The following is a 25,559-nucleotide window of genomic DNA, read 5'->3' on the forward strand; positions in this document are numbered from 1 at the left end:
CTGTTGATCAACTGATAACTTCAAATTGTACATTTTGTGACACAAACTTACCAAAATGATGCAGCAGTAAATCAACACCTCCTCATAGAACATTGCACAAGCCTGAACTATTACTTTTAAACCACTTGTCTTCACAGTCCAAAGCCCATCATTATACAACTGCTTCGTCGCTGCATCTCTTCCTCGAGGCTGTTGTGAGTCAATGTGAAGCCAGTAATTATCACTCTGGACCAGAGGAAACAAAGACATCCAGAGTTGCTTTGATGTTGGAGGAGCTTCTCTTTGGAAAGGATTTCTTGATTCAGTCTGTAAGATGATTTGCCTGCATGCATACATACATACAGTAGAGTGTATTCCTGCAACAGTTGCAGTCATCAGCAATGTAAATGAAGACATCAGACTAGTGAAACAACACTGCCCCCCACTGCCTGTGACAGGCACATATACCATTTGTGGTCCCTGACATGAGAGGAATAGTATAAGAGGCTACCATTATGACAAGATTCACACTGAGTTTCTTACTCTCTTCTTCTGCTGTCCTTGAATATATTTCTTTGGCCTTTTTTTTTTTACACAGTCGAAATATATATATATTTCCATTCCATGAATAGTTTGATTCATGGCTGAGGTTCAGTTTTAAACACTGCTTTGTGCTTACGACTGAAATGATACCATATACCTATTTGACGGCTGCCGATGATTGTGATCCTCTTACGGTCTTAACGTTTACAGTATGAAGGCAGAGCTAAATGAGACGCCATCGCAGCGCGTCTGACACTCGCTGACCCGAATCCTTTTCACCCGTCTCCCGCTGCAACCTCTGTGTCATCTTTCATTTTTGCTTCGTAATCGTGAGAAAAAGTAACCAGCTCTTTGAGAAAAGACCCCTTTCATAGCGAGGGTTTAATTCTCCCATGGTATATCTACACAAAGGCACTCGAAGATTGAGTTACCGCTGCTGTCTGCTGTCAAACCAATGAAATGGAGGCAAAGGTAATTTTCTTTTTCAGTGGTTTTCACAGCACAAACAAAAACCCTCTAAAAATGACCTTTTATTGCAGTTTTCGAGATGTATAGCCTTCACATGTGCCACAAAAACAACACAACTGAAATCCCTTGTACCAAGGACAAGCATATGAAAAATTATATTTAACAAAATGAGCCCTTTTTGTGGCTAAAATGTCATGTTTTCAGTAAGAGCATGCGTCCACGTCTGAGGCTGGTATTTTGTGCAGTAAGTTAAAGGTGCCATATGTAAGAATGTGGCCAAAAAACGGTTACTACATTCAAATTCAAAATACCGAGGTCTTTTAGGTTTAGTTTTCTGACGTATCTGGCAACTGGTTGCTCGGCAGCTGAGACTCCACTGACTGCAATGATTGGTAGACGGCGATAGGTGGCGCCACATGCCAAAACATGATTTCAAAACATAAACATGATTTGCAGTCTGCAAAATATTTTTTTAATGCAAATATTTTGGCTGTACTGTTGTTGTTGGTGAGTTCAGTTTGTTATATGAACATTATTCCTGAGTCTCTGTGACATATTAGGAGGATTTTATGGCCAGTTGCTTTATATTTATTACATAATGCACCTTTAACTCTGTACTGTACTTGAATCTGTATCTGAGTAAAGCAGAAGTATGATTCTCATGAAAAAGATGGTTCTCCACGCGGCTCTTCATCCAAGATCTTTGGCCGTGAAGGTTTTTACGAGAGGCCACGTTTCAAAGGGAGGACACCGAAGCTCTTTGATTTGCAGATAAAAAAAATTGCCATTTATTAAGGCCGAGACTCTCATTCCGCTCAGTCAAAGTCGGTTTCATCCGCTGAAGTTGAAATGTATCGTGTGCCCTTTTTGAAAAGCACAGTCCATATTAATCAGGGCGCACACACTGACCCAGTGATGACCCACTCTTGACTATATTTTCTATTCATTTTGCAACTCTTTTGATCAATAAACGTGTGAGATTGAATGGAAAACTCGTAATAGGTGACCCCAAGCTTTTGAACGGTAGTGTATATAATAAATGAGGTTGGTGTTATTCTATATTTATACAGTATATCCCCATCCCCCTATATACTTTTATTTGTATATTCCTCCTATTGTTAACATTTAATTTCATTAAAAATGAGGACAGGACACACCTCAAACACATCAAACCACTCCTCGTCGTCCTCCTCCTCCTCCAGGAATGAAGCAAAACCTGTAAACACTTCCTCTTTATCCTGATCTCAAACTCGACGACATTTAGTCGAAACTGAGCGGGCGGCGAGTACGAGCGGAGACGGAGAAATGGCTCAGAGAGGAAATCGGCTGGACAGAAACAGATTCTCTTGTTCCATCTGTCTGGATCTACTGAAGGATCCGGCGACTCTTACCTGTGGACACAGCTACTGTATGAGCTGTATTAACAACCACTGGGACACACAGGATGAGAGGATGAGCTACAGCTGCCCTCAGTGTAGAGAGGCCTTCAGACCGAGGCCTAAACTGGTGAAAAGCACCGTGTTGGCGGATTTAGTGGAGGAGCTGAAGAAGCCTGGACTCCAAGCTTCTCCCGATGATCACTTCTACGCTGGAGCTGAAGACGTGGCCTGTGATGTCTGCACTGGCAGGAAACGTAAATCTCTCAAGTCCTGTGTGGTTTGTTTGGCCTCTTACTGTGAGGAACATCTCCAGCCTCATTATCGATCACCTCCGTTCAAGAAACACAAGCTGGTGGAGCCCTCCAAGGACCTCCAGGAGAACATCTGCCCTCGTCACAATAAGGTGATGGACATTTTCTGCCGCACCGATCAGCAGTGCATCTGTTATCTCTGCTCTGTGGACGAACACAAAGACCACGACACAGTCTCAGCTGCAGCAGAAACCAAGGAGAAGCAGAGAGAGCTCGAGCTGAGTCTCAAAGAAATCCAGCAGAGACTCCAGCGCAGAGGCAAAGACGAGAAGGTGCTGGGCGAGAAGGTGAAGGCCGTCAACCTCTCTGTTGATAAAGCAATGAAGGACACGAACAAGACCTTCACCGAGATGATGAATCTCCTGGAGCAAAGACACTCTGAGGTGAAGCATCAGATCAGATCCCAGCAGAAAACTGAATTGAGTCGAGTCAAAGTCATTCAGGAGAAGCTGCAGCAGGAGATCGCTGAGCTGAAGAAGAGAGAATCTGAACTGAAGCAGCTTCTGAACTCAGAGGATCACAACCAGCTTCTCCTAAACTACCGCTCACTGTCAGCGCTCAGTCCATCTACACACTCGTCCAGCATCAACGTCCAACCTCTGCGATACTTTGAGCACCTGGCGGCAGCTGTGGCAAAGGTCAGAGGTCAACTACAGCACGTTCTGTCTGGCACGTGGACAAACACCTACAGGCGATTTCTGCTACGCCCAGAGCCAAAGACCAGAGCTGAATTCCTCAGATATTCCCAGGACATCACGCTGGATCCAAACACAGCTCATGAGCGTCTGTTATTGTCTGAGGGAAACAGAAAAGTCACATTAATGTGGGAAAATCAGTCTTATTCTAATCACACAGACAGATTCACTGATTATTCTCAGGTCCTGAGGAAAGAGAATCCGGCTGTACGTTGTTACTGGGAGGTTAAGCGGACGGGAGAAGGAGGAGTCGGTGTTTCGGTGGCGTACAAGAACATCAGCAGATCAGGCAGATCTGAAGAATGTGAATTCGGATTCACCGACAAATCTTGGATGTTGTGTTGTCTCGACAACAGCTGTGACTTTTATCACAGAGGTGTCAAGACTAAAGTCTCAGATGTTAAAGTGTCCAGAGTGGGAGTTTACCTGGACCACAGTGCAGGTCTTCTGTCCTTCTACAGAGTCTCTGACACCATGACTCTGCTCCACAGAGTCCAGACCACGTTCACGCAGTATCTCTATGCTGGAGTTGGGCTTTATTTTCCTGGAGACACAGCTGAGTTCTGTAAACTCAAAAAGTCTTGAGTTATTCAAAGAGGCAGTGAGTTCAACTCTGTGTGTGTGTTTGGTCTCATTGCCGTGATCACCTGTCAATCAAACACTGTGGGCGGCTCCTTATGTGTGTCTTTATGATTGTTTGTTCACCTAAACTGACTTTCCACAGAGATTTTCTTCTCACAAGAAGAAAATCAGAAGTTTGTAAACCACTCGGAGAAAATCAGTAATTTTAGCTCGAGGAGACACAGCAGCTGCTGGTCCACTGCTGCCCCGTGTGGTCAGTGTTGTGTCACTGAGGAATGTCTAAATTAAATATTGGAAATGCTGAAGTGACAAAATAAGACATTTGAACTCATTGAGGCAGCAGTGGATCACACATTTCTGTGTATTTCTGTCATTTCCTTTGTTTTTTGTGGATGTTATATATTTAATCGCATATATATATAGATTTATTGGAGAAGTTAGCCATACTTTTCTTATTTTTTGATTAGTTGAGTAATGTTATATCATACCTACTCTCTTTGTCGTGACATATTTGAAACTTGTATGACTTCAGTTATGATGATTTATTGGGATTTATCTGGTGTATTTTCTTGTTTTGGGGTTCCACCTGCACATATCTCCATTATTGGTTTGTTTTTTTTCTTGTATTTCAAGCACATATTCCCATCCATGTCGTTCCATTTATGTGAAATAAAGAAAACATGTTTTTATCCTCTTTCTTTGTCCCAGTTCTTCTCCATGTTCATATCTAGTAGAGTATTAAGTAAAACACTCAACAAAACAATTTTGTATCATGAGTCATTTAATGAGATCCTGAAATCCACTTTGTACACAGTGAAGAAATAGAGTAAATAAATATAGATTCTGAGAATTACACAGCTTATTTGATGCTCAGGACTTTATTTTCAGGACCTATGTTTGAAGACGAATACAGGCAGGTTCCTCGTTGCTGGACACACACACACACACAATCGAAGGGTCGGACTAAATGAAAAAACAACAGTGAGGAGAGAAACAAAATAAAATATTGCAGCTACAAGAAAGGAGAGAAAAGAAACAGAATCACAGCGTCACAGAAAGTAGTACAGCATATGATCTGGTCCCTCACGCGTGACCTTCGGCCTCTGGGAGGGTCGTCAGTAAACTGCACTTCGTTTCAAGATGTACGGCCTCCGGGATTTGGTGCTGTGCGCCGCTTGCCTCTTCAGGATGTAGGGTGATTTTCGCTTCAGCGGAGCGTCACTGTTCTCCTCTAAGTATTCGACGGGGTCGTGGAGTAGCTGTTAGTGGCGGAGACAGAGAGAGACGGGGTCGGTGGGTGAGTGTCAGAAGACAAAGAGGAAAACGTCAGCCAAGCACATGTTTTGTCACTGAGTGGCAGAGTAATGGGTGGCTACGGCGGCTACGGCGGCCTACACGGCTGTTATTAAATGAGCCCTGCGCCTTCATGCACAGCAAAACAGGCGCTGATCTGCCGCAAACGGCGTACGGATTAAAAAGAGGAAAAGGGGAGAAAAAGCAAAGATGGGAAAGCTCTGACGAACTGAGAGTAAAAGGAAAATGACGGAGGCGAGAGGGAGGGAAAGACGAGGAGGAGATTTAATGAGGTGTGTTTACAGCAATGTGTGTGTGTGACTTGTATGTGTCACCTCATTAGGGCCTACACTCTTATAGAGTATATATATATATATATATTATATACACTTCTCATAGGAGAACCCTTTTTGGTTCTTTTGGTTCCAAAAAAGGATTCTCTTTTAAAACCTTTTATTCGGCAAAGGGATTTTAAAGGGTTCTCTGGAGCAAAGTGGTTCTTACTGGAACCATTAGTGTTACCAAGAACCCTTGAAAAACAAATGGTTCCAGGTAGAACCTCAGCCCTTGCAGAAGAACACTTTTGGAACCCTTATTTCTAAGAGGGTATAACGTGCCCATTTAAAGAAAACAAAGACTTCAATAAAGTCAGTCATTGAAATCAAAATCACAATATGAATGTGTAGTATAGCGTTTTCATCGCAAATGACTTGTAGAAGAACACTTTTGGAACCCTTATTTCTAAGAGTGTATGACCATGTTAGGATCAGTAAAAACCTGGTCCTCATGAGGCAGAACCTCATTTCTGAGGAACTGGGCAAGTTTAGGCCCAGGATTTAGGTTATAAGTTATGATGAAGCGTTGGTGTGTGATCAGTGTGTGTTTTGCTTTCTTGGAAAAACTAAACTCGTCCTCTGCTATTTCACAAATCAGCCTCTAATTTTTTAAAAGCCCTGCGGGCAAGATGAGAAATACTGCACCTGCCAAATAAGAAATCTGATTTAGACGAGATGCTGTGAAAAAGAGTGTGCAGTGTAAGATATGCTCGTTAAATATTGCTTCTGTTGAAATATATATTCCAACTCAAATGAGCATCTTACCGACCTTTAGGGCAGCATCTAATAAAGGGCTGAGGACAAATTATGGGCCAAATCCACTTTGTAAGGATAATGTGAGGCTGTTTGTGGGTCCATGTGAATACAAAATGTCACGCGTGTAACATACAGCAAGGACTAGGGTTGTAAAAAAAAAGTTATAGGGGTCGCCGTTGAGCTCATTTGCCACACCCATACTCACTCACTCATCTGTTAAAGACCTCATATATACTATGGCGACTATTGGAGCTGTAAGTAGGCGATGAAATTCAGGTTAAATTCATCCAAAAAGCCTTGAGAAAATGAAAAAGAAATACAGTTTTTCCTTGATGATGATCTTGAGGATCACACCCAATATCAGGGAAGATCCAAGCACTTAAATATCTGACCACACCAAGCCCATTCGCATCATCTCCCAACTTCAAAAGGGCCTTTTTTTTGTTTGATGCCTTGGTTTGCATCAGGTTAGCTTCAGACCCTGAGCTTGGATCTGATCTGATGGGCAGTAAATCCACAAGGATGCAGTAAGGCAACATCATGGATGCCAACTGCTGTAAAAGACCTAAAAAAAGGGGAGGACACATACCTGCAGTGTCCTCACAGCTATAGAGAGACATGCTTGTGGAGCTTTATGGGCATTAACATTGACCTGGCTGAGTTTAGAGCTACATTTGAACTGTGGGAGCTAAACTGAGTATGGTTAAAGTCTTGGGGATTCAATGCATGTCTTCAAATGGACAGAAACGTGAGAGTGAGTGTGTGTGTTTGTGTCTCACCCTGTCCTCCCGGCTCTGCAGCAGTCTGCAGATGTGTTGCAGGCTGTACAGCTCCTCCAGCAGCTGCAGGCCGCCGCCCCTCACCTCGCCTTCCTCCTGCTCCTCGCCGCTCCACGTCTCCTGCCTCAGGCCGCTCAGGATCCTGCACAGGTTGCCCAGCGACACGCGCCAATAGGGGGCACTCTGCTTATTCTGTGTCATCTTCAAGGAAGGGAACAAGGCAAGGAGGTGGTGAGAGACGGGGGGGGGGAAGAAGGACTACATTTCAAATTGAATTCGGAAAGTGAGTGGAGTGGAGTGGAGTGGAGTGGCAGCAGCGGCTGCTGACGGGGACACGTTTCAAGAGATGATGTGAAAAGTGATTTGAGTCCAGAGGGACAGAGAAACAATAACGTAAAAGTAGTGACAGTATTGTGAAAACAATTTACTTCAGTACTCAAATTCAATCATTCATTTACACTCATTCATGCTCATGTGAATGGTAATGAATGAACAGTTTTCACTTATAGATTAAGAAGATTTACAGTTACACAATCTAAATATCAATTAACCAAAGATGCTGATTGAATCATATGGTTTGTGAGTCATTTTAAAGTAATACGCCATCTTAATCAGCATTTTTTTTCTTTTAACTGAGCTGTATTTATTCAAAAAGATGTTTTGTGTAATAATGAATATTAACAGTTTAAATGTAATATTATATAATAATACACCTTATATTTTAACGAAAACACGATAACTGATGATTGTCAAGTGTGTGTGCATGGAATCCTACAAAATCCCTACAAATCTGAAGTAGGTTAACATTTAAGAATATTTTAAAGACACTGCATTAATAGTGAACAAGGCCTAATGATATGGATATTTGTGTTCACATGAATAGATACAAAATATGCAGCCCGCCTTAATAAAACACTTACCTGCGCCACTGAATTTCATTAGTCTCACAGGAGAATTAATATGTAAAACTGTGGCCATTAGTGTTCAAACTAGGGTACTGCAAGCTAGACACATGGGACACGTGGGCCATGCAAAAACACAAGCTCAAAACACAGTTTGCATATTATTGTATCGTAAAATTCACGTGCAAAAACTTTGCACTTTTGCAGCAGTAAAACTGGTGCAGCTCTTTAAAGACTCTAAAGATGCTGCTGTAGAAACTAAATCACTCACACTGCTTCATGTGAGGGCGGCAGTCGTGAAATATGTGCGCCATTTCTTGACCGTTCTTCGGCACTAGACGCACACAGGGTGATATTTATGTCACATCTAACCTCATCTAGCCGCCGCCTGGCTCTATTGTAATCTACTTTGAGTGCCTTAAGATGAGAAAGGTCCCAGAAGGGGCCGCCGCCGCGGAAAAGACCTCTGAATGTCACTGAGGATGATGGAAACATTCAGAGGCCAAGAGGAAATTGTTGCCTCTAAGTTATTGTAAACGGCCACAAGCCCTCGAAAGGACGCAGTCCTTCTGCATCATTTATGAGCAGCGGAGGGAAAACGGTCTCCATGGACGCCGTGAGGACAGAAGCCACACTTCTGAATATTGGCTCCTTCTGTTTCCCAGGGGAAACATGTAATAAAGGTTATGGTGACATCAAATAAACGGCCCACCAGAGACCGAACACAGAGGCAGCGACTGATATTTAGAAAGTATTCATGTATTGATAGTTTCGTGTACTTCTAAATACATTTAATGAGCACTCGGGTGTAGGTACGAGTAATTATTCAGAAAGGTCAAATACAGTCAATATAACAAATAAGCATCAGCTTAGAAACAGCTGTCAAATACTTTTATTTTTATTGTTTCACGCACTGTTCCTTTTGTGAAGATTCTGAAATTCACTGTTTTCTAATCTGAAGTTGAACTATATGAATCAGTTATTGAGTTTTCTTCACTTGTTTCTTTATAATATTCTATCATTAGTTAATACTTATTGTCCATAAATGAATATGAACATGTATAAATGAGTGATTTAAAATGCATTCATAATATAGTTTTCCTATAATTAGAGAACACATTTAAGCTCAGGTAAATTAATAAATGAGCTCCAGCATCAACTGCTTTCACAGCGTGAAAACTAATATTTCTCCTTCATTTACAACAATAATACTCACATGTATCTTATCTTATCTTAAGAGGAGTCTTGCACCTTGCTGGCCTCACGAGCACTACACCCTCAGCCACCCAGGAAGTGATTATTCCAATTTTTCCCCCTGAGCAACCTCAGAGCATCAGCAGCAGTGAATCACACGACTCGTTTGTCGCTGTCACATCTCCGTATGATCACCTCAGTGCTTCATCTCGAGCACACGGAGAGAGTGGGAGAGAGGGAGGAAGGAAGGAGGAGATGTGTGTGTGTGTGTGTGTGTGTGTGTGTGTGTGTGTGTGTGTGTGTGTGTGTGTGTGTGTGTGTGTGTGTGTGTGTGTGTGTGTGTGTGTGTGTGTGTGTGTGTGTGTGTGGTTATAGTGTTGTCATGTCTGTCTGACTTTGTCTCCTCGTCTCGCTCCCCCTCTCATCTTTGTCCCCCTTCCCACACACACACACAGCTTTATAAAAGCTACAGGTGATGGTAAACTCTTAGAAATAAGGAGAAGTAGAACCAAAAAAGTTTCTTCAGCTTGTCCTCATAGGAGAACGCTTTTTGGTTCTAGGTAGAATCTTTTACAGAGGTTTCACCTGGAAAACCTTTTAAAACCCTTTATTCTGGAAAGGGGTTTTAAATGGTTCTCTGGATCAAAATGGTTCTTACTGGAACCATTAGTGTTACCAAGAACCCTTGAAAGACAAATGGTTCCAGGTAGAAACCTCAGCACTTGTGGAACCTCTAAAATTCTAAAATTGTAAAACCTGCCATATAGTAAACAAACATAAAGTCAGTCATTGAAATCAAAATCAAAATTTGAATGTGTAGCGTTTTAATTGCAAATGACTTTACATTTGTCAATGGTTTTCATACAATGCGAATGTCAGTGTCAAATTTAAGTTTTTCTGTAATTAAATAATTTCATTTTTTAAGTGTTTAGTAATTCTAATTGTTCTTTTTTTCAACACCAATTAAATGCAATTTATCTTCTCATTCTTGCATCAGAATATAAAACAAAACAAATTCTGGGGTCTGAGGTTGTAATGTTTCTCCATGTTTTTGATTAAAGCACACAGGCTATATTGAAATAAAAGCTTGATTTAAAAAAAAAATATATACATATATATAAAAATATTATACTATATCAAACAAGGCCTGGAGTTGCACAAAAGAAGCCTGTTCTGATATCGACGCTGAAGCGCGGAGCCGCCAGGTTTCATTTAAAGACCACCTGTGTGAGGATTCAGCCGTTCGACTGTGAGTGATCCGACAGTGGGTTGAAAGCGTCCGTGTCTGTGATGCTACAGGTGCAGAGAAAAGTGTCGCACGCACCTTAGAAGTGAAGAGGCTGCTGAGCAGCTCGTCCTCTAAAGCCTGCTGCTCCTGGTCCATGTCTGTGGGGGGAAAAAAGAAAAAAGACACATCCGTGCTGTCAGTTTGCAAATATCAGAACGGAATTAAGTCCTGTTCTTAAGTGCATGAGACGTAAATACATGATTTTGTTTTGCGTTGAATTGCACAGTCTCAATATTATAATGCATTCATCTGAAGGCATAACTGAGGAAACAGAACGTACATAATCATCTTTACTGATTTGTCGTCTGACGTCTAAACTGGCGTTAGACTCTTTTTTTATTACGTCTGCGAGTAGAAGTGAAGATTTAATTTAATGTGATCTGAAGACGGAGGATCATTTCAATTGAATATCAGCAGCCTGCAGCTCAACAGGTGCCACACACACACACACACACTGATTATTTAGCCCACACAAAGTGACACACGACCTGTACGCCACATAAATAAAGCTTCTTATTTAAATACAGGCTACAAAACACACTCAGAAAGTATATTCAGATAAATCAGAATACTTTATTATCTACCATATATTACAACCTTGCCGAGGAATCAACATGATCTAATTCTGTGTGGACTTTTAGGCGAGCATTTCACATTAAAATATGGTGATTTTCTCCATTGATAAAGAGCAATGTTGCTATTTTCTTTTACTATTTTTAAGGCTGATTTAAAATCTTGGATCAATACAAGAAACATAAAAATTAAGACTAAATCTATGGAAGAAGTACTTTTATGTGTTAAATTTGAGTTCAAGTTGACAATGTTACAACAAGAGCTGCAGGTTATGGTGAAAGAAAATCACATTATGGGATTATTTTGGACAGATATGACAGCATAATTATATCATAAATGGTATGATCTGCACCTGTTGCATACAGGATTTCAGGAGGCAAGTGTTTGACTCATTCTTTGCCTGAACGCTGTGGCTTCTTTGCTGCTATACGGATGAAGCCAATGATAAATAATACAATCATAAAAGTAATATTTGTGATATGTGACCCGAGAGCTTACCTGTACAAAGTCCACCGCATGTGAAAAAGAGGAGAAGCATACACGCCAGCTGTGCCTGCATGTTGATGATGATGAGGAGGAGAAACAAAAACAAACCCAAAAACGGAGGAGAAAAAAAAAAGATCCCACAGTGAAGAATTCACCTGAGGAAGAGACTAGTCCATAAGGTTAAAGGTCAGACAGTGAGGGCTCAAAGTGTCTGAGGAGAGACTTTGCAGTGATGCTGCTGCTGCTGCTGCTGCTGCTTCCTCTGCTTTCTCGTCTTCCCTCTTCCAGCTGCACACAGTTGGTTTTCTGCTTGCATGTGAAGTGCAGTGGGCTCCATTCCCTCAGTTTATAAGAGGCAATGTGATGTCAGACGATCCCACCACCACCACCATCACCACCACTACCCCCCCCCCCCTCCACTCCCACCTTCTCATCCCTACCCCCACCTACTCATCCACTAACTCAGCCCCCTCCGTCCATCCATCCATCCATCATAGCTCTCCTCATACTCACTTCCTCCCCTGTCGACTGTGCCCTCTCATCAGACGTCACTTTTACATCACGAGGGTTCGTTTTTTACGTCAAGGTTCTGGTGATTTCGGTTATTTCTCTCGCGTCTACTTCGAGGGCTGGTGTGCGAGGGTGTTTCAGCTGCACGTGGCTGAGACTCTCTCTCTCTCTTTTCCCTCGTCACCATCAGCTCTCATTTCTTTTTGCAAATTCGATTCATGTGGCACATCATACATAAATCCTGTACAAAGAAAACAAATTTAAAAAAAAGTAATTGTAGAAGGGATAAAAGACTTGGGAGTCATGTGACAGAGGTAATGAAAAGTGCACACTTCACTCTTTAGTGTTTGTTATTGCAGATATAATAAAATGTCGCAGCTGCACAGTGAGCAATATTTTATAACGTCGATTAAGATTTCTTTTATTTCATCAACACAACGTTGTGACGCAATGTCACTCAAATGTGACTCAGCAACAACTTTTAAACTTTTGTGGAGTCTTGCGGCGATTCATAAAACTGATTTTAAAGTACAGTACGTGCAGCAGTATGAGTGTTTATGTGTGTAACTCTCTATCTCAGGGTTTTGTCGTGTACAACATAGCACCAGTAAAGCGAGACGGCACCATACTGTTGAACTACTTATAATTGTATTTTTTATTTTTTATTTAACCTTTTATTTAACCAGATTAAACCCACTGAGAGCCGAAAATCTCTTTCCAGAGGGTGACCTGCATGGCCAAGAGGTCAGCAGCACACGTCATCGTCGTTGCTCTAAAGATCATTGAGGAGACAAACAAATATTTTAGAGCCAACACTGCAGTTTAATAACAGTGAGCAAAGTTAGCCTGACATTTAAAGTGCATCAGCTGAGGTCACAGGCACTAAAACATGCAGATGCGACCCACAGGGGGGCGACAGAGGCTCCACACTGGAGCTTTAAACCTTTCTACAGGATAGAAATTGTTATTGACATGCATATAAAGACACAGTTACAAACAAACCCTAATTTGACTCCAAAACAGCTTGTGTTCTGGAAAATGTCACATGGTAATAAATGTGGTGACATGCGGTTGACCTCAGTTAACTGTCACAAACCTGCAGGAACCAACATGTAAACACACACTAATGAACTGACATGATCTTGTGCCAACGAACAGAGAAACTCCAGTCACAGCACACGAGAAAGTAAGACTTTCTCTGCTCACGGAGATCATGGCACCAATATTTAGTTGGCAATATTTAAGTAAACATTTCATTAACATGTGACGCATTACAAAAACATTTCTTCAATCTAATACATTTTCCAAAAACAAACCAAAAAAAGACATTCTGTTTGGCTCTACACGTGGTGTTGGCTCATATTGTGAAGTATTTTGAAGAGCGGTTGCTCTGGCAACATGCCCCTAAAATGCAATGCAATAAATAAAAAAATAAACAAACCTGCAGGAAAATTAAAGTTTTCTGCTGCAAGTGAAACTTGAAAAATACATTTCGCTTAGATATGCTTCACTTGTTTCACTTTTTTTAAGGCATAAAATGAACAATAATAAAGGAACTGTAGTTAAAATATATAAAGTATATAAACACATTTATGTATATAAGGAATGCATTAGATCATTTGCAAGAATGAAATGTGGAAAACCCTGAGTTTGACAATAGTGTACTTGCGAAAAGTAAACATTACATAGATAAATAATAAACCTTTGTCATAAATAAATGTATATATTTTGATTGAGTTATTGTCCACTTCCTTATAACTAGTTAAATATTTCTCTGATTCATTTTCCAGTCAATGTAACATTAACTCATTTGTTCTTTTCTGCTCTGGTGGGTGAAAGGGGGCAGAGTTTCACCAACAACAAAAAAAAACCCTCAGTAAACTCTCGTGTGGGAAAACACCTCCCTCTCTCCCTGTTTGGGATGGGGCGGCGGACAGAGTTGCAGTCGGGACACCCTCAACTTTTCCCAAACGCACCGCACACGACACTGTCCAACGTCCACTCCTCTCCTCTGCCATGCGCGGACTGTAACTTTCTGCGGATCGGTCCCTCTCCCTTTTTTGCGCTCCTGAGTCATGGCTCCGTTTGGAAGGAACTTCCTGAAAGCTCGACTGAAAAACAGGTACTTTGATGAGAGTGATATTAATTTTTTATTTTTTTTAACCTGTTCAGCGCGCGCGCGTGTGTATGTGGTTGTGTCTCCCGAGTTCGGTTTGTGGAGGAGGGAGAATTACGCACAGCGCAGTGCGCACTGGGTTAATGATTGCGCTGCAAGGGACGGATTAGATTAGAAGGAAATGTAGTTTTGTATCAGCATCCTTTTGAAAAATGTACAATAGTGAGGGGGGTTTTTTAACCTGGTGATGGCCTGTTTCTTACATTGTCACTTTAATCACAAGTAAACATGTTTAAATCCAATATTTGGACACTTATATTTAGAGAATGGATAGTTTTTCTTTCCAGTTGATGTCATTACAATGAAATGACACCTATTGGACAATTTTAAGTTCTGTTGTTCCTGTTGAACTTCATACCACTGTACTCAGCCAAATGCTTTAAACATGTCATACTAATGTCATTTTAAATATTCAGCTCAAATGGGACACTAGAGAGGAATAACATTCACTTAAAGTGTATCAAAAGAAAAAATAGTCATGAATTGCTCCATCTATTGGTGAGACCATATAAACAGTGGACTCGATCTGCTCGCCCTTTTCTTTCCTGTGTGCATAAATCACACAATGGTGACCTTCGCATACCAGAGAGGATGATTGTTCTTCTTTTGTATGTGTGTTTGAGTCACGGCTTCTCCTCCAAAATGCATCCTGCGCTGGCTGGTTCTGTCGGTAGAAACATGGAGGTGCAAAATGGCTGCCTCTGTAAAGCAAGGCCCTCGCCTAAAGTACGATATAAGGTATTCTAAGGCTAGGAAAAACAAACGCGTTTTTTTTAATTTGAAGCAATTATATACGTATGCTTCAGATAAGTTTATAATTGTTAATGTGACACACTGGCCCCGTTAAAGCTGCAGTAGGCAGGATTGCGAGAAAAACAGTTGATGTTTTCTTTCACTCAGAGTTTTATTGCCATTATTGTCCAACGCATATTAAGACTCTTACCTTTTTTATGGTTTTTTTTATACTGTATAAAGTTGTTCTGGAGTTGTAATTTTCCACCAAAGTAGTTGTAGTACTTCAACAAATAACTGGTTACTGTCTCTCTTTCGCTACGTCTTAACAGTCATGATGCGTCAAAGCCTCCTATGATCGATCGCTCTTTGCTAAAGCCGTAACCTGAACCCAGTGGATGTGTCGCAGTGTCACTCTTAGATGACTCCATTTACATTGTGCCTAAAGGTTAGACCAGGCTGCTTGTGTCATTTCCAGGTTGAAGTGACTTGTGCGATCTTTTGGATTGGCCCCAGGGTTTGAAAAGATGGGATATTATACTTAGACTGACGTAGAAGTGTGATAGAAGTGATACGTGTGTTACTGCAGAGTTGGTCAATTTAGTTCTTTGGGAGTATTTAGGTCACGATCAAATACGTCGGGGGGTTGCAGACAGGGTTCACGTTGCCAAGAGCAGGATCAGGAAGGCTTTAATTGTGGATTAAGAAGTATTATTTTCATTAGCGCTACATATTAAACACTCACGTTAACCACCAGACTCAAACAGTTTTGGATAAAGTTCAGATAAATAGGCTTCAGTGCTGATGGTGCCAACCTATAAATGTGGCACCAGCGGTGTAATATATGTATTTTATCTCTGGTAACTTCAAACAGTCTGGCTGAAGCTGTCTGCAGAGCATGTCTTATTTTTTTTTTTCTTCATGTTGTGTGGTGGTAATTATTGTTTCAGCACCTATAATTACCTCAAGTGTTTAGATCTGTAGATACGTCAAACGCTTGATTTTTCAAGGACTGGCTTTCACTCACGCCGAGACGATGAGCTTTTTTCTATGCAATGAGATGATAAAGCAGAAACGCAGGAGATAAAGGCACGCTGCAAATTTGATTAGACGTGATATTTTTTTTGAAATGCTGTCAGTGTGCGTCACAACATCAACCCGATGTCCAGTGATGAAAAGGCACATGACAGGGCCAAATTACTGCATGACAGCATCGTGTGCAGAGGAGCCATTAGCTACTGACAACAAATTAGGCAACAGCAAACAGTTAGCAGAAAAGATAGCATCTGTGTTACAAGTATGGGTATGGTAATTATAAAAATGTGTTTATACAAATCTAAAACGTACTAAAATCACTTTAATGAGAAACGCTATTTTTAGAGTCACTTGTGTAAACTGGCAGAACCTTCTGTTGGGATAAGCTTTCGGAATTATGTGTACAAAATAAACACACGTGTCCCCACACATAGTGTCATTTGTTTGTAGGAAACACATGAATGGACGTATTTATATTTAAAAGATGCACAAAAAAAAAAAGACACAATATCACACATTACAGTAAGGATACATGATTTTTTTTTTTTGTTAGTTAAAACAAATTAAATGATCATCGATCAAGAGGTCGTTGAATGACTGGAAGGCTCCTCCCCCTTGGGGCATTTCAAAATAAATCGCTGGGACTGTATGTTGGCCAATGAGGTGACGTGATTTAAAAAAAAAAAACACACACACATTTTCCACATTCACTATTAACCCAATGATGGAAAACAAACATTGTTTAACTTAAACGTCAGTGCTGTCCCTGAGAGAGAGTGACTTGGCGAGGGTGAGGAAAATAACAGGGGTGGGTGTTTTCAGAGAGGAAGGGAAGGTTGTGTCTCTGCGCACAGATGCCTATCTGAAGAGTCATCATTCAAGAGATTCAGCATAACCGCAGAGAAAAGTGATGTTATTTCCTCACCATCCCTCATCCTCTAAACCTCAGATAAGCGCGGGCGGAAAAAAAAGTGCCTTGTGTACAGCGTTTTACACCCACCCCCATATCTGTGTTGCATTTCCCCGCAGAAGACACTGTAAACATGTTCGTGTCCGCGTCTCCTGCTCACCTACCTCGAAGCTGCTGTGTGAACTGAATACTTTTAAATACTCTGTGCTCAAGTACATGTCAGCACTCTTCAGTGTCAAACTATGTGAAAAGAACCAATTTAATCAGGGAACTGAAACATTAAAATGCTTTTACTTTGAAACAGGAACAGGACAATTGTGTGTTTGATATATGCAATAGATTTATTACGGAAGAGGATTCCCAGCTAACATCTTTTGGTTCACAAAAGTGACTTTTTGGTTGCGGGAACGTTGCCTGAACGTTCCCCCCTAGGTTCTCCCAGAACGTTCCCCAAAAGTTTCCTTACTACAACATCTAGAGAATGTTCTCTAAATGTTCCCAGAATGTTCCCCTAAAGTTTCTTTACTACAACCATCATACAACCATCATAGAGAACGTTCTCTAAAGGTTCCCAGAACGTTCCCCTAAAGTTTCCTTGCTACAACCTCCAGAGAACTTTATCGAAAGTTTCTCAGAACGTTCCCCAAAAGTTACAAAATTTAGAGAATGTTCTCTAAATGTTCCCAGAATGTTCCCCCGTGTCGTTTCTTTACTACAACCTTTAGAGAACGTTCTCTAAAGGTTCACAGAACATTCCCCAAAAGTTTCCGTACTACATCTTTTAGAGAATGTTCTCTAAATGTTCCCAGAATATTCCCCTAACGTTTCTTTACTACAACCATCATACAGCCTTTCGAGAACGTTCTCTGAAGGTTCCCAGAATGTTTCCCTAACGCTTCTTTAGTAGAACCTTGAGAGAATGTTCTCTAAATGTCCCCAGAATATTCCCCTAACGTTTCTTTACTACAGCCATCATACAACCTTTAGAGAACGTTCTCTTTTGGTTCCCAGAACATTCAACAACTTGACTTTTTCCTCAGAATCTTTTTTTTACATATTCAATTTTCTTACCAAATAATTCCTATGCAGCCATAGTCCTCTTCGGTACTTCGAAATTGTGAAGAAAAATCATGTTCACTGTATTTTTTGCTTAGAGACCAACAAATAAAATAGGCAATTATTTATGCCACGCGAGACTGTGCTTTGTTTTGGAAGTAAATCCAGAAAGTCACCTTCAGCCGCATGATTTGAACTTATACCCAGCACATTGCACATTGTGTCCATTAGCAGACACATCTACCATCTACCAAAACAGAAGCTCAATTAAAAACACGCAGACACAGACATCAGCTCTCTACCATATCTTTGTTTTCCTGATGTTTATTGAAGTAAATAATGTGGCTTTAACTTTTCTTTATATAATGCCATTGACAGTGAATATACAATTAACACACGTATAAAGAAAATAATGATGATATTATACTTCAAAATAGCTGCTGTATTGTGCCACTGTCAGTCGTCAGAGCGAGCCTATAATTTATCAAGACAAGCAGGCTAAACAGGATGTCATGAAAACTTTCATTCCACTGTGAGAGAAACAGAACCTGTTGACAGCTGAGGCTACAGGATATATTTACTGGCGTGTTATCGTGGCGTCGTTCCTGCTGGAAACATCTGCATCACCTTATCGTATCACTATTGATCTCACGACACACACACCGAGACACTGCCGCAGAGCTATGATTTGTTATGACTTGCCAGCGCGCGGTCCTCTGTGGTGACTTGTAGATTCGCAAATGAATGACACAAGCGGGGATTGTTAATGTCTGCGAGGCCGTTATTATGACTGTTCCAATGGAAGGGTTAGCGGCGTTAGCATCCTGTGCAGGAACTTGTACTAAAAGTAATGTGATTTGAATGTGGGTTTTCTCCCACATGTCTGATAACTCGCCGGACCAGCGGTGAGTTCGAGCTGAGGTCAACGCAGGTTGGCTCAGGTTTACTCGTTTTAAGGTTAATCCCGTCACGTGACACCTTCAGGCGTACTGTATATTATCATACTGTACGGCTATTGGCACATTCCCCGCTCATAGGGGTTGAGTTCATCTCAAAAATTGTCACATTTATGAGTCAAAGCTGTGACCTATGAGGGCGTCCTCGTTCCTCGCGTCGGGCTTTCACGGCTTCTTCTCATGCTATGAATATCAAATGGCACCCAAAGTGGTTGCCCTCATGAATGTGTATTAGCTGTGATGTAATCAGCCCAGTGGTGCGGAGCAGTGGTTTTGGCTCTTGCAAAGACTGATACCTCGACAATCATCGAAATGTTAACTCTTAGAAAATTGTAGCCCCGTGTTTTATTTCTGCTTCCAGGTTCCACCGATGTCACCAGAAAGCACCTTCTAAAATGTCTCCTGAACTTGAAATTCCTGACATTTTTTAAGAGCTACAGCTTTTTTTATTTGTGTGCAGGTGGTTGTTATGTTCATATAAAGAATCATTGTTCAGTTGAAGAGGCGTTGAGGAAAGTTGGCACGGCACTTGTTGCTGCTGCTGCAGAAAAGAAAAGCAAAGAAAAGCTTCACCTGGTTAATAATTCCCTAGTTTTACTTTGCATATTGAGTCTTAGGTTGACTTTTATTGAACAAGGGCCACATATACAGAACAATTTGATCTCAAGTGGGCCAGACCAGTAAAATAACTGCATAATAACCTATAATAACTTAATAACCTAGGACCCATCATGAACAAACTGAAATTTGAATGTGCAATTTCAACAATATTATGCCTAAGTTGACCATTTCAGGTCACAGTAGACCTACAATGGCACAAAACTTTAGTTACAGGTATCTGGAACTGAAAATAATATAGTATTTCACATTTTGATTCTGTTAATAATGTGAAATGTTCACATATTTATCCGGTGCCAGAACCGGCCCACCGGACAGTCCAATCTGGCCCAAGAGCCTTATGTTTGACACCCCTGAATTATACACATAGGCCATTGCAATGCACTGTTGGTGCAAAATAGTCAAAACAACAAACAACAGTATTACCTAAGATAGGAGAAAAAAGAGAAGAGAGAGACAGGTTATATTACAATTAAAACAAATACTCATAATAAGGTGTGAATCATCAGAAATCAACCCATATATTGTCTTCATGTTGTTCTCTGTTTCGTGGCATAGAATCAGTACGACCCAGTGGCCAAATGAAGAGGTACATGCAATAAATTATATGAGTAGCTACAGTGTCTTAATTCTACTTCTCATCATCCAGAATCATGACAAATGAAAACCTTGTGGAATATGAATACAAAGGTTACATTCCAAACCGTTTAAAAATGTGCTGAAAGCGCTCACGTCCATGCGTTTGTCAACACCTTGGTCACATTAGAGTGGAGCTGAACACGGGCCGCGCTGACTGGCCTCCTTCCTCCCCTCTGTCCATTGAAGTGCGGTGGTGGCAGGATGTTGTGTGAACGTTGCTGAGGATTTTTTGGGCCTGGAACAAATGCAGGTGTTTCCCAGCGCTGTGCGACGATGTAACCTCTTCCTGTGCAGCTGGGGACTCGGATCACCCTCTCCGAAATACCCGATTGTGTGGAGAGCGTGTTTATTCACCTGTATGCTCGGATATGGTCACCGATACATGGTTCTCATTATGCTTATGGACCATTGTTAATGTTCATAAAAAAAATATCTGGACCTCTGTTCTACTTTGACCCATTCTTCCACCCATGCATTGAATGGCAACACAGCCTTCTCTCAATGCCTCCCAGCTTTTTAATGATGGAAGACGTTTCTGTAAAGCAGGAAAAGATGGATAAATAATTGCACAAAGTTGAGTAACTTTATATAAACGATATGTCCCTCTAAACTCTGTAAGAAATAAAGTAGTAGTAGCTTAAATGAAAGAAGACTTGAAATGTCTTTATTTCAGCATCTTCGGTCTGAATATTTCCTGTTTTCTTTGTTCCCCCACAACAGGAAACAGTAATTCTTTGGTTTGGGAGCATTCAGTCATTTATGAGACTGAGGTTGCATGTGTCCCTGAGTCCCTGAGTCATAGTTCCACCATTTTCCCCTGATGAACTTTCCAGATTGTTTAAAAAATGGCCTGTGTGACATTTTCCAGAAACACTATTGACTGTTTTACTGTAAGCTGTACAAACATGCAGGTTTTTTTCCCCTCCCGTGCTGTAGTTGCACTCGCAGGATTTCCTGGGAAGGTGGTATTTAAAAAACTCTTGAGGTCAAAGTCGTCATGGCCGTTGTCTATGAATGCCAGAGGCGCTCGCTGGATTTGTTTGGCCTGCGCATAGCTCAGGTATTTGCTTTGCCCCGCTTGCCTCCAAAGGGTCTCCATAACCATTAACCAGCCTCGTCCATTGTTGCATACGTATCGCATTCCTTAGATGTTATTCACCTGCACTTCGCACAATGCTGCAGTTGTATGTGTGTGTGTGTGTGTGTGTTTCACGCCATGTGGGAACCAAAACAAGCGAGTATCAGTGTGTAAAATCAGCAAACACTGAGGCAGTGAGTACATTCACCATGAGTGAATGTTTACTTATGCTCCTTACGATGATGAGGATGATGTAGAGGTCAGATCTGAGACTTTTGATAGTGCAAATGAAAAACATAGAATATTTGATTTTTATCACTGAAGTTTGTTTCACTGGTGAATAAACAACAGTTGTGTCTATCCAACCATCTTCTACCATCTTCTTTATCCTCCACATGAGGGTCGCGGGGACTTTTTAATTTCATACTGTGGAAAATTTAGTTGGCCTTTTTGGTTTCAGTTACTCATGTGACCCCACGTGAACAAGTCTCACTCTCTTAAAGCCTCTCCATATTTAACCGCACACAATGAGCATCGCTTCAACCCCACAAAATCAATCTGCTCGGCAAGTGTTAGATGATTTTACACGGACAATATGTTCCCTTCACAGTGAGCTGGTTGCAGAATGCTGCTAATATGTTATCTTTTGTGTACTTGGTAACGTGACACATTGTTTTTTTTGTTTTTTTTCTTGAAATCAAATTGTCATGTCTGGCAATGCTGTCTACTCATTTGATTACTTGTCCTTGTTGTGGATGTCTGCTTTGCCAGTGCCTCTCATTTGATGGCTGGATATTAGGGCTTGGATATTACCGGTGCTCCATTAAGCACATAAAAAATGGATATCATCGACCCATCAGAGGTCAATCTTTGAACAAGTTTTATGGTCCAGATGAAAAGGTAATGAGGGCCTTAGGGTTAAATAGCTCAAAACCAAACCATTAAGTGATCATCTCCGCTGATGATGACTAATAGAATCAAGACCGGGAGCACGGAATGAGTGAACATAGTTTTCTGCCCACTGACCTAATGGAAAACCATCAAAGTAGGATCTGTCTAAGAAGGAAAAATGACTTTGACTCGTGAAGGGACCTTCTTGAGTGTTGACATTTAAACTGGGGCTGTAGCTTGTAAATATGGTGGTCTATGGGTGGATATTTAATCTTATACCGTAGGTTCCCGGTTTGAGTACGACTGAGGATTATATGTTGCTAATCATTCCTCGCTTGTGTTCCATCATTTTCCGTCAAAGGACCTGAAAACTTTGGAGTTCATGGAAAGGTCTAAGGAAATGATATTGAACAAACATGGTCATCCAATTCTTCAAATGGGCGGATTAACCTGTCAAGCACCATTCAAGGCACAAAAAAGGAACTTTGACAACTGACACTTTTGTTATTAAGTGTCTTATACTATTTAAGTCCCTCAAAGAAATTGAAATCAATATTTATACATGATGTCACAATAATACTTGACAATGGAACAGTGAGAGTTGAAACACGACAACTTGCGAATGCTCCACTCAGTTTTTCTATTGTTGTTAATTATAACCTATTTGATTCACTGATGTGTGTTTTTCTGTGTTTTTGTAGGACGACAGACGCCGAGCCTGTCATAGGAAAGGAGATTCAGGTTACTGTCTGCAATGAGGAAAAGGCTGTGTGTGGGGTAACAAAGCACACAACCTGTGCAGATTTGATTCAGGCATTACTCGAGGATCACAAGTCAGTCCCCGAGAGCAAGCGGCTCCTGCACGGGGAACCCAAAGACTTCTGTCTCGTTGAGCGTTGGAAGGGCTTTGAGCGAGCGTTGCCTCCTCTCACCAGGATCCTGAGGCTCTGGCATGCCTGGGGTGACCAGCGACCCTTTATCCAGTTTGTCCTCTTCAAAACCAGCGATTTTGTGCCTCAGCCCAACAAGAGGGCGACAAAAGCCAAGGGGGCCAGGCAGAAACGGTGGGAGCACGGTGTTGCGCAGTACCCCCAGTCTCTGCCTGTGGAGAAGCAAAAGCGCATGGTGAAGAAAGCATTCAGGAAGCTGGAAAAGCTTCACAGTGAGAGAAAAAGCCCCCCGGGCGCCGAGGAGATTCAAGGGATGGTGCAGCTCATTCTCAACCAGGACCACACCATCCGGGAGCAGATCCAACACATGAGGGAGCTGGACATGGAGATTGAGGAGTTTGAGCTACAGGCGCAGAAAGAAGCCGAGTGTGAGAGCGCACTGGCTCAGGCTTGTGGTCAGAGTGAGGAGCAGCGGCAGGAGTACCTGTACACCCGTGATGGAATTGAGCAGCTTGACCTGCAGGTTCAGAGACACCAGGAGCTCATCCTTCAGCTGACCCAGGACATTGACACGGAGCTGAGGAGGGCTAGCTTCCCGTTAGACCGGCACGAAGAGAGCGACGAGGAAGGTGGTGCAGCGGCCGCTTCCTGGATTGGCTCCGAGACAGACCAGCAGTTCTACGCCGACGAACTCCAGAAGCTGCAGGACGAATTGCAACACAGCCTTTTCGCCGGTGTGTCTCTGCACAACCAGGCCGCAGAGGTAGACAAGCAGCTCAAGTTCTTTGACACTACACTGGTCTCCAAGGACCAGGAGTGCTGGCAGCTGGCTGCCCAGCTCAGGTCGCTGCAAATCAGGGACAGCGCGGACGACAAGTGCAGTCCTCCGTCGCTGCAGAACTGTGAGGCTCAGTGTTGTGCCTCGCAGACAGTGAAACTCAAACACAGCCTGTCTCCTGTCGACATTGCAGACACAGACTCAGACACCGGGATTAGCTCGACACACAGTCAAGACTCGCTGTCTCCGTGTCTGGACTTTCCTCCCCCACTGGATACAGACGTTTGAACAACCCCGCGTGACCCTGCCATTTAATGCTCTTGCGTGTGCAGTCGCCACAGTTTGTGCCCATCATTTCATCATTTGAACATACATTTCTGCTCTGGTTTGACATTTCATGAAACAAGTTGGGTAAAAAACGTAATGGAACAGCTCAAACAATGTTTGAATAACTAATGAACATCAAATTTAATTCATCAGTATTCTTTGGTCTCTGCTTCTCTTATGAGTTCCCTGCTTTTGTTCTGCTTAATGAATTTTAAAGCTGGGTGGATAACTTCTTGTTATTGAGTTAGTACAATGGTGAAAGAACAATGACACTATTATTATACTGACTGTGTTCTTTTCTTGCCGACCAGAGAGGGGCATTTTTTCTCTCAGAAGAATTATGAATCACAACAATGTAGTTTCCCTTTTTTTAACGGTCCAAGATTTGGGGCATTTATCAACAGAAATAAATACAATATTTATTGTTTAGACCTGTTCCTCTTCCACAGAGTGTTTTGGATGGTATTGTCATGCAAAAGGCTTTAATTCATTCATTCATTGTATTCCAATTTATCCTCCATATGAGGCTTGCAGGGAGCTGGAGCCAATCCCAGCTGACATAGGGAAAAAACGAGGGGTAAGCCCTGGACAGGCCATCACCCCATCGCAGGACAAACGAATAAAGACGAGACATTCACATGTAAATTATTTAAAAGTATTTGAAATACAAGTTAATTAATTGTGTTGTTTAATGGAGGATGCTCATCACTGAGACTCTGATGTAATACAGCTACATGGAAGGCACAAACTGGAGCTATGGCTGCACTAACTCAATGGTTGATGGCTTTTACGTCCCCACATATAATTGTACTTTTATCTATTTTTTTCCCCCAACAAATAGACATGTTTCAACGTGTGCAATTTCACAGTTTCATACATAGTCAAACAAATCATGTTAGAATATGATGAATGTATGTTTAGCGCCACTATGCAAGCTGCACTTCTCTGAACACACTTATAATTTGTATTAACAATGTTTTATATTAAAACAAAATTGCGAATGGGTTTTGGATGTAGACTTTGTTGAAATGTATAATCACAGCATTCCTCTGTTGTAATATTTTGTAAAGGACCAAATTTGCAAAGTCAGTTTGATAAAAGAAATGAGAATTTATTTATTTATAAAGATGTTTTTTTTTTTTCAAATTCTAATCCGATCAAACACACCAGAATAATGAAACGATTAATATTATTTACATATTGTAAATATCTGGACTATATATTTGTATAAACACGATGAAAAACACAAACTATGATGAAGTAAAATGCATATTTTGACTTTCATAATAAACACTAACGTTGCAAGTGTCACATGAAGTAATATCTGTTGTTGAGTGAGCTTGTAGGAGGTCCTGATAGAACAGCAGTCAGCATTCTACATACAGCTGAATGTGCTGTGT

The 25,559-nt window shown here is 41.4% G+C and overlaps 3 protein-coding genes across 3 annotated transcripts; 2 read left to right on the forward strand and 1 right to left on the reverse strand.

The window, feature by feature from the left end:
• Positions 1-2,295: 2,295 nt before the first annotated feature.
• On the forward strand, positions 2,296-3,960 carry LOC310930730 (E3 ubiquitin/ISG15 ligase TRIM25-like; the record flags this gene model as incomplete). The annotated part of the gene is made up of 1 exon (XM_083893771.1): positions 2,296-3,960. One exon carries the CDS (start codon positions 2,296-2,298, stop codon positions 3,958-3,960), a length of 1,665 nt encoding a protein of 554 aa, XP_083749897.1.
• A 1,112-nt stretch (positions 3,961-5,072) lies between these two features.
• Positions 5,073-11,636, reverse strand: nts (neurotensin; the record flags this gene model as incomplete). The annotated part of the gene is made up of 4 exons (XM_083893335.1): positions 5,073-5,216; positions 7,121-7,321; positions 10,541-10,602; positions 11,576-11,636. The coding sequence occupies 4 exons, from the start codon at positions 11,634-11,636 to the stop codon at positions 5,073-5,075; spliced, it is 468 nt and encodes a 155-aa protein (XP_083749461.1).
• Positions 11,637-14,148: 2,512 nt separating this feature from the next.
• rassf9 (Ras association domain family member 9) lies at positions 14,149-24,120 on the forward strand (the record flags this gene model as incomplete). Its single annotated transcript, XM_083893333.1, has 2 exons — positions 14,149-14,195; positions 22,866-24,120. The coding sequence occupies 2 exons, from the start codon at positions 14,149-14,151 to the stop codon at positions 24,118-24,120; spliced, it is 1,302 nt and encodes a 433-aa protein (XP_083749459.1).
• Between the last annotated feature and the right edge of the window lie 1,439 nt (positions 24,121-25,559).

This window comes from Microchirus variegatus (assembly GCF_963457635.1).
Source record: "Microchirus variegatus genome assembly, chromosome: 8".
In the NCBI taxonomy this organism is placed as follows: domain Eukaryota; kingdom Metazoa; phylum Chordata; class Actinopteri; order Pleuronectiformes; family Soleidae; genus Microchirus; species Microchirus variegatus.